The following is a 13110-nucleotide window of genomic DNA, read 5'->3' on the forward strand; positions in this document are numbered from 1 at the left end:
CCACAAAAAAATAAGCCTACATACAGTTCCATCTATGGTAAAATAACTTTATGGCTCCCAGAATGCGGTGGCACAAAAATTAATTAAAAAAAATAAACATGTTTTTACAGTGCAAAAGAAGTAAAGCATAAAAAAAAATACTGTATATAAATTTGGTATCAGAAAAGATCGGGGAGCGGTGAACAAAAAACAAAACTTAAAAATGGCAAAATTGCTGGTCAATACATTACATGTACCATAAAATAGTACCATTAGTCGGCTACATCAGCGGAAAAATAAAAAAATCTATGGCTTTCGGAATGCAGAGATGAAAATGCAATACAAATCGCTATGTCCTTAAGGGGTTAATATGTTGCACTAGATAAGCAACAGCAAATAAAAATAAAAGATGTTGCCCTTGCTTAGATTCAACCCATGGGCCCTGAAAGCTGTAAGACAGTATGTGCTGCCCTCTATGTATACCTTCAATCTAAGGGAATTTGGTGCAGAGATCAACATTAAAAGCAACAGTTTTAGTAATCTGGATTGATTCACACCCCTGAAGGGGAACGGTATATTCAATGAAAAAGTCATATAATTAAAAAATATGAATTCCCATAAGTAAAATAATTATAGTGACCAGGCCATACTTGCCAAAGGGTCCCTGCTATAGAAGGATAAATTAATTATATATTTTAACACTGCTGTCTGCAGGGGGTGCTAATACAAAACCCACTCTGATATAAAAAAGGTATAAGAAAAAAGAGTGATGGGTATAAGGCATTAGTTTGATGTAAGACTGACTCAATGTCCCTTATGTATAGCACAATATTCTAAGAATGAGCTACACTAGAGTCTTACCTGGGGCTTTGCAGTCAGATGTTATCAGAGTGTTTAGTAGAAATCCAGCAGTCACCATGCCTTGTTGATAATGCTACTGTCATACATAGATATACACAGGGACTGCTGAAGTGCTCAGTATTTCACATAGACAAGATCACAATACAATTTCAGTAAAATCCCTTCAAGTTAACCCTTCCCCACCCCTAACAGAATGTGCTGTGCTCTGCAGAAATGGATGAGACAGGTTGGGTAACTAACAGGTGCATTTTTCCTCCATTTAAATGATTTTTTTCTTTTTCCCATGTCCCTGTCTTATTTACTGTCACATCAGCCTTAACCCTTTCACCCCCATAAGCCACTTAGCCATCACTTTCCTAAGCCAGTTTTTTTATTAAGTGCTTTGCCTGTAGAGGTTAAACCTCTCTCTCCAACAACCTTTCATATTTAACCTCCACATTTCCTTTCTCCACATACTTTCTCTTGCCAACACATTGCCTTTGTTTCCTGACTCCCAACCTGTAATGCAAACTTCCCTTCTCAATAATTCACCTTTATCAGCACTTAACCCCTCCAATGCCATTCCTTAGCATTTTCTTCGGAAGGAGTCTTCATTGCTTCTCCATCTATCCCAGAGCTTACAGGATTCCCTTAGGCATGACTGTAAAGTCTCTAGTGGGGAGTGAATATATTCAGTTGCAGTATAAAATACAATTTTCTATTAGCACCACTGATGTTTACTGGCAAGAATAATCCTTGATAGAGCTCATTTTTTTTCTATGTATACTGTCTTATTAATGTCAGCGTGACATATGTAAATTAAACTATAGTATTATAATATATAGAATTCAAGACAAAAAATATCAGATATTTAGTGATATAATTTAAATAGATATTATTGCCATTACATTCACTGTATCATAATAAATATCCCAGCACAGACTGCTATGGTGCATTGGTCTATATGCATTTTGTTTTCTATAATATTGTCTGTATTCTAAAAGCATTGGCACAATGTTAGTATTCAGCCTTAATAAGAGCTGGTTGTAGAGCTGGCAGGCTCAACCATTTAAATATTGCATCAAATCCTTTGCATTTACAGCAATGCCAGGAGCATGAGTACTAAGGTGCCATGTTTGGGCAACATTTGCAGGATCCCATTACAGATACCAGTGAAAAGCTGGTGGTAGACATATTTGTGTTATGTAGAGAGCTGCACATTTATCACTATAAATACTGAGAATAAAAATACCCCAAATACCTTTACCCATCATAGCTCCAATGAAAACAATGTGATCCCCAAACACCTGCCTGACCAAGCACAGCAGGGGGAGTCCCAGTCCTGCTCTGCTTCTTGATACCAATAAACTCAACTGCAAAATTACATCAATAATGATTGATTTGAACACTCAATCTTGATCCAGTGGATCCATAAAGGTATTTTTACCCAGCAGGGGCTGCAGTTCTGCGTTTTATGCATTCTGCTTTAGGAGACTCACCCTCTTAGCAAGATTTCCAAATCACCATCAGTTGCTCTATGTGTGCTTGTATTTATTTATTGAAAGAAATCGATTGATATGTGTTGAGATTGTGGTCCTGTGTGAGTGCATATACTGTGTGTGTGACAGAAAAGGAGAGGAGAGGGGGGGGAGAGGGAGAAGAAGAGGAGGGGGTGATAGAGAGGCAGAGAGAGAGAGAGAGAGAGGGAGAGAGCTTGAGGAGCAGGGAGAAGTCCACATCTCTTGGAGACAATCACAAAATGCAGAATATTTTCATTTCCTTACATGGATCCGGATTTTAAAGGTAAGAAAATAGACCTGACTGAGAAGATGCATCTGTATTTGCTTCCTAGAATGATTTAACTTAAGGATAGAAAGGCTTGATAGGATTGACTTAGACTACAGCATCGTTAAACAAGGTGATGTTCTTCTTCCCCAACCAGGCTGCTCCTGCATTTCTATCAAGTGGATTCTTCATCAAATATGTGTGCTAATGAATGCTTGCATGATCTTCCTCTTGCTGGATCAATGCAGATTAGGGAATTAAAATAATGATCATATATCGTAAAGGAAAATCGAAGCATGCTTTAAAAACCAGACAGCCATGCAAGGACTTTCTAGATCCTCCTGCAAGGATTGGCAGCATGCATTTAGGAAAATCACCCTATGTAGTTCAGTGTAGTGTTTTCCTGTGATGTGACTGCTATTATTTTTAGGTCCGTGGCTTCCTAAGGGCATTTCTTGTCTGGATCTAGAAGCTGAAGGGTTACTTCATGGGTTCTCTTTGTGACTGATCGTTGGAAAAAGGGATCTGTCCTCCATCGGCAGCAAATGATCTCCCACTCCCTCCCCCCTCTTCTGTTAACCACCAGACACATCCAGCAGCTATCTGACTTGAGAGACCCTTCCTATAAGCCTGACACTCGCCACCAGCAAATATTATCCCATGGAAACACAACTGACTAAGAAGCAAGAGCTTTTTTTGATAGTGGGAGTCTCTTTGATGCAGATCTTATGACCATCGCTTGCAATCCCATGCCCTCTGATCACACTGTGGACTTCCCTTTGCAGTCCAGACACAGCAAGTTGGACCTGCCCCAGACCCTTGCATCCTCCAGCATCCTCCAGCATCATGGGTACCACAATGCTACCTGTTCCTTATTAGAAGGCTGCAGACACTAGAGAAAGATAGATTGCTTGTTATTGTCTCATGTAAAACTGGCAGAAACGGATACTATAACCTACAGGATCTTCTTATGGGCACCCCTCTCCCACAGCCCTGGCACATCTTCTGGAGGAGATATCTGATTGAGGACAAGAGCACCCAGCAGGAGCAGAGACCATGCTGCGGCAAAGCATTGCAGTACTAATCAGTACTATCGCAATCCTCAGGCATTTGCCACTGATATTATAGGTACTGCTGTCTAACACTGACCTATCCTTCCGTATGTCTTCTCTTTCTCTCCGTGCATTCTCGTTCTCTTCCTGTCTCATCTTAACTAAAATGTGAAGCCAGCATGTGCTATCTGTGAAAACTGGATTTGTGCTGGGAGATAACTATTTAGCAGGTTACTGTGGTGTAAATGGTATATAGCTGATGCACTGCTAAGATGAGTGTATGAAATGACTATGTGACAGCTGAGATTATGCATCTATAATATAGAGATAACTGAGGATTACGAATGCAAATTATATTGAGAGTTGAGCTTCATGTATGAATAATATAGTGATAGAACAAGTGCATGTATGTTAACCAGAGTGATAGCTGTAATGTGTGTAAGTATGAAGATGAGTTCTAGCGTAGATCATGCATGTTTAATCTAGTGAAAGCTAGGATGTATGTATTAAGATCAAAGTGATAATTGAATATGTGCATATAGAATATAGAAATAGCTGAGATGCATGCATGTAGATCTAAGTTATAATTGACTACTTATATGTAGAATATAGTGATATCTGAGGTGCATTTATGTAGATCATTGTAATCATTAAGTGCATACATGTAGAGTATAGTGATAGCTGAGGTACATGCATGTAGATTATTATAATCATTAAGTGCATACATGTAGAATATAGTGAAAGCTGAGGTACATGCATGTAGATTATTATAATCATTAAGTGCATACATGTAGAATATAGTGATAGCTGAGGTACATGCACGTAGATCATAGTGATAATTGAGTGCATACATGTAGAATATAGTGATAGCTGAGGTACATGCATGTAGATCATTGTGATCATTGATTGCATACATGTAGAATATTGTGACAACTGAGGTACAGGCATGTAGATTATTGTGATCACTTAGTGTATACATGTGGAATATAGTGATAGCTGAGGTACATGCAAGTAGATCATTGTGATCATTGATTGCATACATATAGAATATTGTGATAACTGAGGTACAGGCATGTAGATTATTGTGATCACTGAGTGCATACATGTGGAATATAGTGATAGCTGAGGTACATTCACGTAGACCATAGTGACCATTGAATAACTACATCAAATAAAGTGATAGCTATGAGGCATCTGTATAGACTGTAGATAACATGCATGTAGACTATAGGGATAAATGAGATGCATGCTTGTAGAATATATTACGAGCTGTGAATGAGATTCATGTATGTAGACTACATTGATTTCTCGGATGCATGTATGTAGAAGATAGTTATAGCCCAGATGCATGTGAGAGTTAAGATACATGCCCAGGTGTTTAGCGTATATCAAAGTTAAGATGCATGTATCCACAATATACTAATAGCTCAAATCATGTATGTAATATAATAATAGCTGAAGTGAATGTATGTCCAATACAATGATAGCTCAGAAACATGTATGTTTTTTGTAGTTATAGCTAAGATGATTATGTGTAGACTATATTGCATTCCACTTGAAAGTTTAGTCAACTTGTTTTCCTAAATATTACTCAACATTTCCCACTATGCCACTATATGAGACCACAATATTTACCAACAGACTTATCAATATCAAACTAGCCATAATTCCTTCCTTATGAGATTGAATGTGAGATTTGTGTATGCCAATAGTTAATATCCATGTATTCTAATCTTTATACCTATGAAATGATGTGTGTTTGATATTGTGCTATAATGTTTTCAATAATACACACACAATTACACACAATAGTGGTGGTTAGCCATACACTTGCTAAAAAAAAAAGACCATTGTATGCAGTATGAGGTGTAAGGATGTCATGAATGATGCTTTCAGTGCCACGTATAGTGCTATAAATATAGAATGGATATGTTATCATATTGTCACATGAGTTATAGGTCTTGAAGGGATAGAAAATAATTGTTATAAGTTTATTGATAGCTAATTTATTCTGCAAAGGCATGAGGCTAAAAATTCCATATAGTATAAATCATATGTCTAAAATTTGTTAGTGCCTAGTGGAACATAATAGATGAACTGCAGTGTTATTCGTGTGCAAATACACACACATATATACATACAGATATATAGACCCATACACACATACTAATGTATTTATTATATTTATATATATATATATATATATAGATCGGTTATATTAAGACAGTGTCTTTCTGTTTATCAGATGATTTACCCCAGCAGCCTGAGATCTTATTGTCACTGCCTGAAGATGTTTCTGTGGCTTTTCCTGTTCCTCTCCACCCCAATCTCCTCCACCAACCCGGACTCAGAACTCACCCAGGAGATCTGTAATGTCTGTTCTTGTCTATCAGTAGAAAATGTACTATATGTCAACTGCGAAAAAGTGGCAGTGTACAGACCAAACCAGCTGAAGCCCCCACAGTCCAATTTCTATCACTTGAACTTTCAGAATAATCTTTTGATCATTCTGTACCCTAATACTTTCCTCAATTTTACTCATGCCGTGTCCTTGCAACTGGGCAATAACAAACTGCAGAATATTGAGGGAGGAGCTTTCCAGGGACTTAGTGCATTAAAACAGTTGCACTTGAACAACAATGAATTAAAGATCCTGAGGGCTGACACTTTCCTGGGCATAGAGAACTTGGAGTATCTCCAGGCTGACTACAATTTAATCAAGTATATTGAGCGGGGAGCCTTCAATAAACTACACAAGCTGAAAGTCCTCATTTTAAATGACAATCTCATTTCTTCCCTCCCTGATAATATATTTAGGTTTGCCTCCTTAACTCATTTGGACATTAGAGGAAATAGAATCCAGAAGATTCCCTACATAGGTGTCTTGGAGCATATTGGGAGGGTTGTGGAGCTGCAGCTGGAAGATAACCCTTGGAATTGTACATGTGATTTGCTGCCTCTGAAAGCTTGGCTGGAAAATATGCCATACAATATCTACATTGGAGAAGCTATTTGTGAAACGCCTAGTGATCTGTATGGAAGATTATTAAAAGAGACTAATAAACAAGAGTTATGCTCCATGGGTACTGGTAGTGACTTTGATGTACGGATATTGCCTCCATCCATGGAGACAACATTCACTACTCCTGGGGGGCATACCCCGCAAACATCTCTAAATCGGCTGGTCACCAAGCCTCCAAAAACAACCAATCCATCCAAAAACTCTGGAATAGTATCTGGCAAATCTGTATCCAACTACAGCCTTAGCCAGATTGTATCATTTCAGACCAGGGTGCCTCCTCTGTCGCCTTGTCCATCTCCGTGTGTTTGTAAAACCCATCCTTCTGATTTGGGATTAAGTGTTAACTGTCAGGAAAGGAATGTATATTCATTAGCCGAGCTGATACCTAAACCCATAAATGCAAAGAAACTTCACGTCAATGGGAATTACATTAAACAAGTTGAACAAACAGACTTTGCAGAATATGAAGGTCTGGATCTGCTTCATTTAGGGAGCAATCAATTAACAAATATTCAAGGAAATGTCTTCTGCAATCTGACTAACCTAAGGAGGCTTTATCTCAATGGAAACCAAATTGAACGCCTCAGCCCTGAAATATTTACTGGTTTGAACAATCTGCAGTATCTTTATCTGGAATACAATGTGATAAGAGAAATATTGGGGGGGACCTTTGAATCCATGCCAAATCTTCAGCTGCTGTATTTAAATAACAACCTTCTGAGAAGCCTGCCAGCTTATATTTTTTCAGGAGTGCCCCTGGCAAGGCTTAATATAAGAAATAATCATTTCATGTACTTGCCTGTAAGTGGCGTTCTTGACCAGCTCAAATCTCTCACTCAGATTGATCTGGAAGGAAACCCATGGGACTGCACTTGTGATTTAGTTGCTCTAAAACTCTGGCTGGAGAAACTAAGCGAAGGTATTGTTATGAAAGAGGTCAAATGTGAGACACCTGTTCAGTTTGCAAACATTGAGCTGAGATCACTGAAAAATGAAATTTTGTGCCCCAAGCTAATAAACAGACCACCCACGCAGTACACTAGCCCCATCCCTGCGATCACTTTAACAACTCCTGTAGGTCCTATGAAAAGCCCCCCAGGTGGACCTGTACCTTTATCTATTTTAATACTTAGTATTTTAGTAGTGCTTATATTAACTGTTTTTGTTGCATTTTGCCTCCTTGTTTTTGTCTTGAGACGTAATAAAAAACCCTCAGTAAAGCACGAAGGCATTGGGAATCAGGAATGCAGTTCTATGCAGCTCCAGCTGAGGAAGCATGACCAGAAAGCTCTTAAGATGGATGGTATATCTGCAGAAACCTTTTTTCCACAGACCATTGAACAGATGAGTAAGAGTCACACTTGTGGCATAAAGGATGCTGAAATGGGATTTACATTTTCGGATCACCAAGGGCAAAAGATGGTCCTCAGGAACATGACTGACAAAGACAGAGATTCATTGCATGGGGATTCTAAAAAAAGACTTAGCACAATTGATGAACTGGATGAATTCTTTCCAGGAAGGGACTCCAATTTATTTATTCAGAATTTTTTAGAAAGTAAAAAAGAATACAATAGCATAGGAGTCAGTGGTTTTGAAATACACTATCCCGAAAAGCTACAAGATAAAAAATGCAAGAAATCTTTAATAGGTGGAAACCACAGTAAAATTGTAGTAGAGCAGAGAAAGAGTGAATATTTTGAACTCAAAGCCAAACTTCAAGGCACACCTGATTACTTACAAGTGCTTGAAGAACAAACAGCGTTGAGCAAAATGTAGGTCATGCAGAATAATCCTTAATAGAGACAATAATTCAATGATGAAAAGTGCCTTTGTAGACTTTAAACTTCCAAATATTATCTATATAGGCATAGATGCAGGTGATTTCAGGAGTGTCCAGTTGCTTATGGTTGCATATGTTGAAGAAATTTCATTGTAGGTTCTAATTTTTTAGAACATCTTTTTTCTGGATTACTAGGATTGCACCAGACACTATTGCCAAAGGGATACTTTGTTGTTATTATGACATAATTATCCTCAACCAGAGTGGCGTCTCCTGTATATTTTGTACCCAAATGCAAAACTTATATCTCCCTGTGATTGGTTATTGCAAGAAAAACTCTTTCCACTGAAGGTATCGCTACTTTTACGTCTACTTCCAAATGGATAAGGCTGGCGAAAATGTTTGGGTTATTGTCTAAAATTTAAACACTAATCTCAGACAAGTCAAAGCATGCAAAGGAACACCAGTATCTTTAAGAATATAGAGTCAAATTTCTGATAATCTTAAACTAGGTAAAGAGGAAAAGTCATGTTAAAATGTGCAAGTGCAGAAACCATGCTTTACAATTCTACAAAAATAAATTCAGTCACTTGAACCATACTTGTCTACACCTTAAAAATTAATATATTTCACAATTATTTAACAATATTTTTTTCTTCTGCAAAATGTGAATTGAGTGAAAGCTTCTATATAAATACAGAATTATGATTATTTGCAATCAAATCGGTTGCATTGATTTTCTGGATATGCTTGCTATGTGAGCGGGGTATAAAATATTTTTTTAAATAGAAAACAAATTCATATACATGAAATACTTTGTATACTAAATAGAAAATCTATGTACTCCTTAATATGTATTTAAATGCCTGACTTGTTTCTGTGATCACAATGCATTAATCTTTAAAAGTTAAACATTGAGATATACCAAACTGATACAGGAAATGATTGATGTGTAAACATGACTTGATATAATGTGATCAGGTACAAAATAAAGGTTGTCCACCTACGTTCTTGTGAATTCTAGATTCATTTGCCTTAAGGATTATAGCAATGGTGTTTAGGGTCACAATCACTTTCCCATGGGAATATACAGCATTGGATTTTAACCCCTTATACAGAAAGTGATGGCAATTCCATCATTTGTTCTAATTTAATATTATTGCATATTAAATAGCGCAAAATAAGACAATCATTAATTGTATATTGACATACTGTAATGTACCAATATATTACCTCTGTATTACAAAAACTGTATACGTGGCTAAAAAGGGTGATCACGTTTGCTTTTTGTGTATTTATTGTAAACCTACAGAATGGTGATACTTGTGTGTGCAATACCTGTGCTAGGATACTATGAAAAGGGTTGCAGATTGGTTTTTGAATAATACAAAATAAATCCCTATAGACAATAGAGAAAATCTCCAGTACTAAACTGTCATCAATTGAAAAACAGTCAAACCAAAGGAAATAGAGGCATCCACTGCATTACAGGTTTTGCTGATCTATATCTGCTTTGAGTTTCAGCTGGCTGGTTAGACTGATGGGAGTTTTGATTGCTTGGTCTGGAGCGTTAGCTGCAGACATTTTTTATGCAGATTGCTGAAACATATAGACTAGAATATCAGCATATGTTACATATACACCTCTGGGTCTCCATCTGTTATGAAGTACCAGTCCGAGCATGTCTTTACTTTCAATGTGGCTATGGTGTTTTCTATATAAAGAGGTATATATTTCCAGAGTATTTTTGGATTTATAGTTCAATTACAGTCTTGAAAACAGTTTATTAATATATATATTTCATAGATAACAAGGCTTCCTTAATTTACAATAATATGTTTAAAAAGAGATTTTATTTTATGTAATTCAACATGAATCAAGCTCCTAGTGAATGCTTAACCCGAGTTAAAGTGAGCATTTACCATTGAAAAAACATTTTATATATATATATATATATATATATATATATATATATATATGTATATGTATATAGGTCCAACATTTTAAACTAATTAATTTCTTAATATATCTCTCCAAAGATCGTAGCTCCGTCTTTTCAGTTACATAGCTCCAAAGCTCCATCAAAAACATATGCGAGAGTTTACTAAAATTGGCATTTCATACGCTCAAACTTCAGTGCACTGGAATACAATAAACCAAATTTATTTAGGCCAGGATCACACACAGTGTCTTGATGCAATTTTTGCTGCAGTTTTTTGGCTCACTTTTTTGAGCCAAATACAGGAGTGGATATAAAAGAAAGGAGATGCATCAGTCTTTTTCTTATTCCTTTACTTCCTTCTGGATTTACTTCTGGCTGTGGCTCAAAAAACTGCACCAAAAACGGCACCAAAAACTGCATCAAAACTCTGTGTGTGATGCTGGCCTTAGGAATGCACACCTCTTAATAAAAAAAAATGTCTGCTGTATTGTCTTGTGTGTTGCAGAGACTTGGGAGTGGGTAGGAAGAGAACATTGTTTTATGCTCTCTGAAAATATGTATGTATTTTTATAATGATATATAATATAAAACTTGTAAAACTAAATCTGGAAACCAAAAAAGGTATACCCGTATATTTAAATAATAAAAAAATTAAAAAATTGCCACAACTTTAACTGTCCATGCGCCAGAAATTCAAATCTATAGGGGAACGTTTTCTGGCATAGGAAAGTCATACATTTTGGCACATGCCATTTTTTGGGCAAAAGTGTGCTACTTTTAACTTCTCTCCACTTTTCAAAAGTGCAGAGAAAAGTGTGCAGGATGTGCAAAAGGGGGCCTCTGCAGACTGACAGATTCACCATAATTAATGTCATAAACTGGCATAACTTATGGTGCAAATCTACACTTGCTCATAGCAGGTATTCTGGTGCACGTACAGTCAAAGATACACCAACTTTATTAAGAGACATTGACCTATTAAAAAATGTGGTGTGTATTGCTTTAACACAGTATAGTTTAAGACCACGTTCACACGTGGCATAATATTTCCGCTGCAAATTTTGGTGCAGATTTTGGGCAATTACGCAACGAATCTGCACCAACATTTGCACATTTGACAGGTAATTCAGACGTTGCAGATATCACAGTGGACTTGCCACAGATTTAAGTTCTTGCATTGCAAAGGCTGAAATCCGCAGTGAAATTCCGCTGCTTCTCCGCAATGTAATGAGCATGCTGTGGAGGGAAAGTTCTGCACCACAGCCTAATTTCCGCACAGTTATTTTCTGCAATGTCTGAACTAAGTTTCCTAAAAATGTAGAGAAACAAACGTAAAAAACGGCTGCTGCGGAATTCCAGTGAGGACTGTCCGCAGCGAAATTCAACAGCAATTCCGCCACGTCTGAATGTGCCCTAAGACTAGTTTATTTGGAACTTCTCAGTCTTGGAAATTTCCACCCTTAGCCTGCAATGAACAGGCATAGATTTGCACAATAACTTGCGCCAAATTCCTGCTTAAGTGATAGTAAATCTGTCGGGCTGCTAAAGGCTGCGCCCCCTCCTGGCTTCTCTCGCCACTTTTGAAAAGTGAAGAGAGGTGTCAAAGTTGCAAATGATAGCGCAAATATGCAATGAACCATAATTTGCTATTTCTATGACGTATAAGTGACATAAAGCTTTGATAAATCCCCCCAAAGAGTTTAATGCCCTAACTCGGTGGAGCATAGGAGTTTACTGCATTCCTTACTGCATTATACATTTTACCTTTCAAAGTTATGTCTAAACAGTGGATTTGGAGCTCTGTTTCAGAAAAATTAAGCTCTCACCGCTCTAATTGCTCTAATTTTGGTTTCACACACAGCGTTTTGCTGCATTTTTCGTGGCGTTTTTACTGACCTTTTTAGTGGTGTTTCTTCATGCAGTTTTAAATGCGGCCAGATGTTACATTAAAGTCTACAGTAAAATATCAAATGCGCTACACACAACTGTGTTTTGGTTTGTGGAGTTTTTGATGCATTTTTGAGGTCAGTAGCGACTTTTCCCAAACTCAGCATGCTCTGGGTATGACGTTTTTTTTATGTGCAAAGTGACACGACATAAATAACGCCATTATAAATGCCTTGCATGTTACATTTTAATAGCGCTTTTTAGAAGCTTTTTTTATGCAATTTAAAACGCCGAAATTTTTTTGCGTGTGGAGGAGGCCTAAATATACATACAGTATATTAAGAAATTACTGAGTTCAGAATGTTGAACCTAAAAGCAATATGGTGTTAAAAAGTGGACATTCACTTTAAAGTTGATTGCACATGTTTAAGCACAATTTTAGGGTTTATATGTAGAATTAATTTTCATAAAAAGTTAATCAGTCTTGTAAAAACATTGCATTACTTATGCTATACTTATTCTGATTTACAGCCTGCATAATAGTCAAGAACTGAATTCGCAATATTGTAGGCTCAGAGCTGAAATCTCCCAGCAGTCCTTGCTGGCCTGATATCCACACAGAGCTTGGTCTAATTATTTTCCTTCTGAGAAATATTCTCTTTACACCAGACATTGTACATTAATCTGATGTACAAAAAAATAAATAAAACAAATTAAAAATGACTGCCCCACTTTCAATGACAACCAGCAAATCCGGGAATATAACTCACCTATATAATGCAGGCTGCAGCACAGTATCAGCACATGATATATAATGTAA

General features: G+C 37.0%; 1 protein-coding gene across 3 annotated transcripts; it reads left to right on the forward strand.

Moving 5' to 3' along the window:
- Nucleotides 1-2512: 2512 nt before the first annotated feature.
- Nucleotides 2513-10215, forward strand: SLITRK4 (SLIT and NTRK like family member 4). 3 transcript variants are annotated; one of them, XR_012850352.1, is made up of 2 exons: nt 2513-2622; nt 2762-3321. XR_012850352.1 is itself a non-coding variant. In XM_075835888.1 (2 exons), the coding sequence occupies exon 2, from the start codon at nt 5902-5904 to the stop codon at nt 8455-8457; it is 2556 nt and encodes an 851-aa protein (XP_075692003.1). In that variant the 5' UTR covers nt 2513-2622; the 3' UTR covers nt 8458-10215. The 3 variants fall into 3 exon arrangements, 2 of the variants coding, with proteins under 2 accessions (XP_075692003.1, XP_075692002.1); XM_075835888.1 differs by lacking the exon at nt 2762-3321 and adding an exon at nt 5902-10215; XM_075835887.1 differs by lacking the exons at nt 2513-2622; nt 2762-3321 and adding exons at nt 3492-3732; nt 5902-10215.
- Nucleotides 10216-13110: the final 2895 nt, after the last annotated feature.

The sequence above is a fragment of the Rhinoderma darwinii genome, chromosome 8, assembly GCF_050947455.1.
Source record: "Rhinoderma darwinii isolate aRhiDar2 chromosome 8, aRhiDar2.hap1, whole genome shotgun sequence".
NCBI lineage: Eukaryota > Metazoa > Chordata > Amphibia > Anura > Rhinodermatidae > Rhinoderma > Rhinoderma darwinii.

Bases quoted from the DNA above. Each gene is read 5' to 3' on its own strand.
- SLITRK4 (XM_075835888.1), top strand. From the start codon at position 5,902: ATGATTTACCCCAGCAGCCTGAGATCTTATTGTCACTGCCTGAAGATG.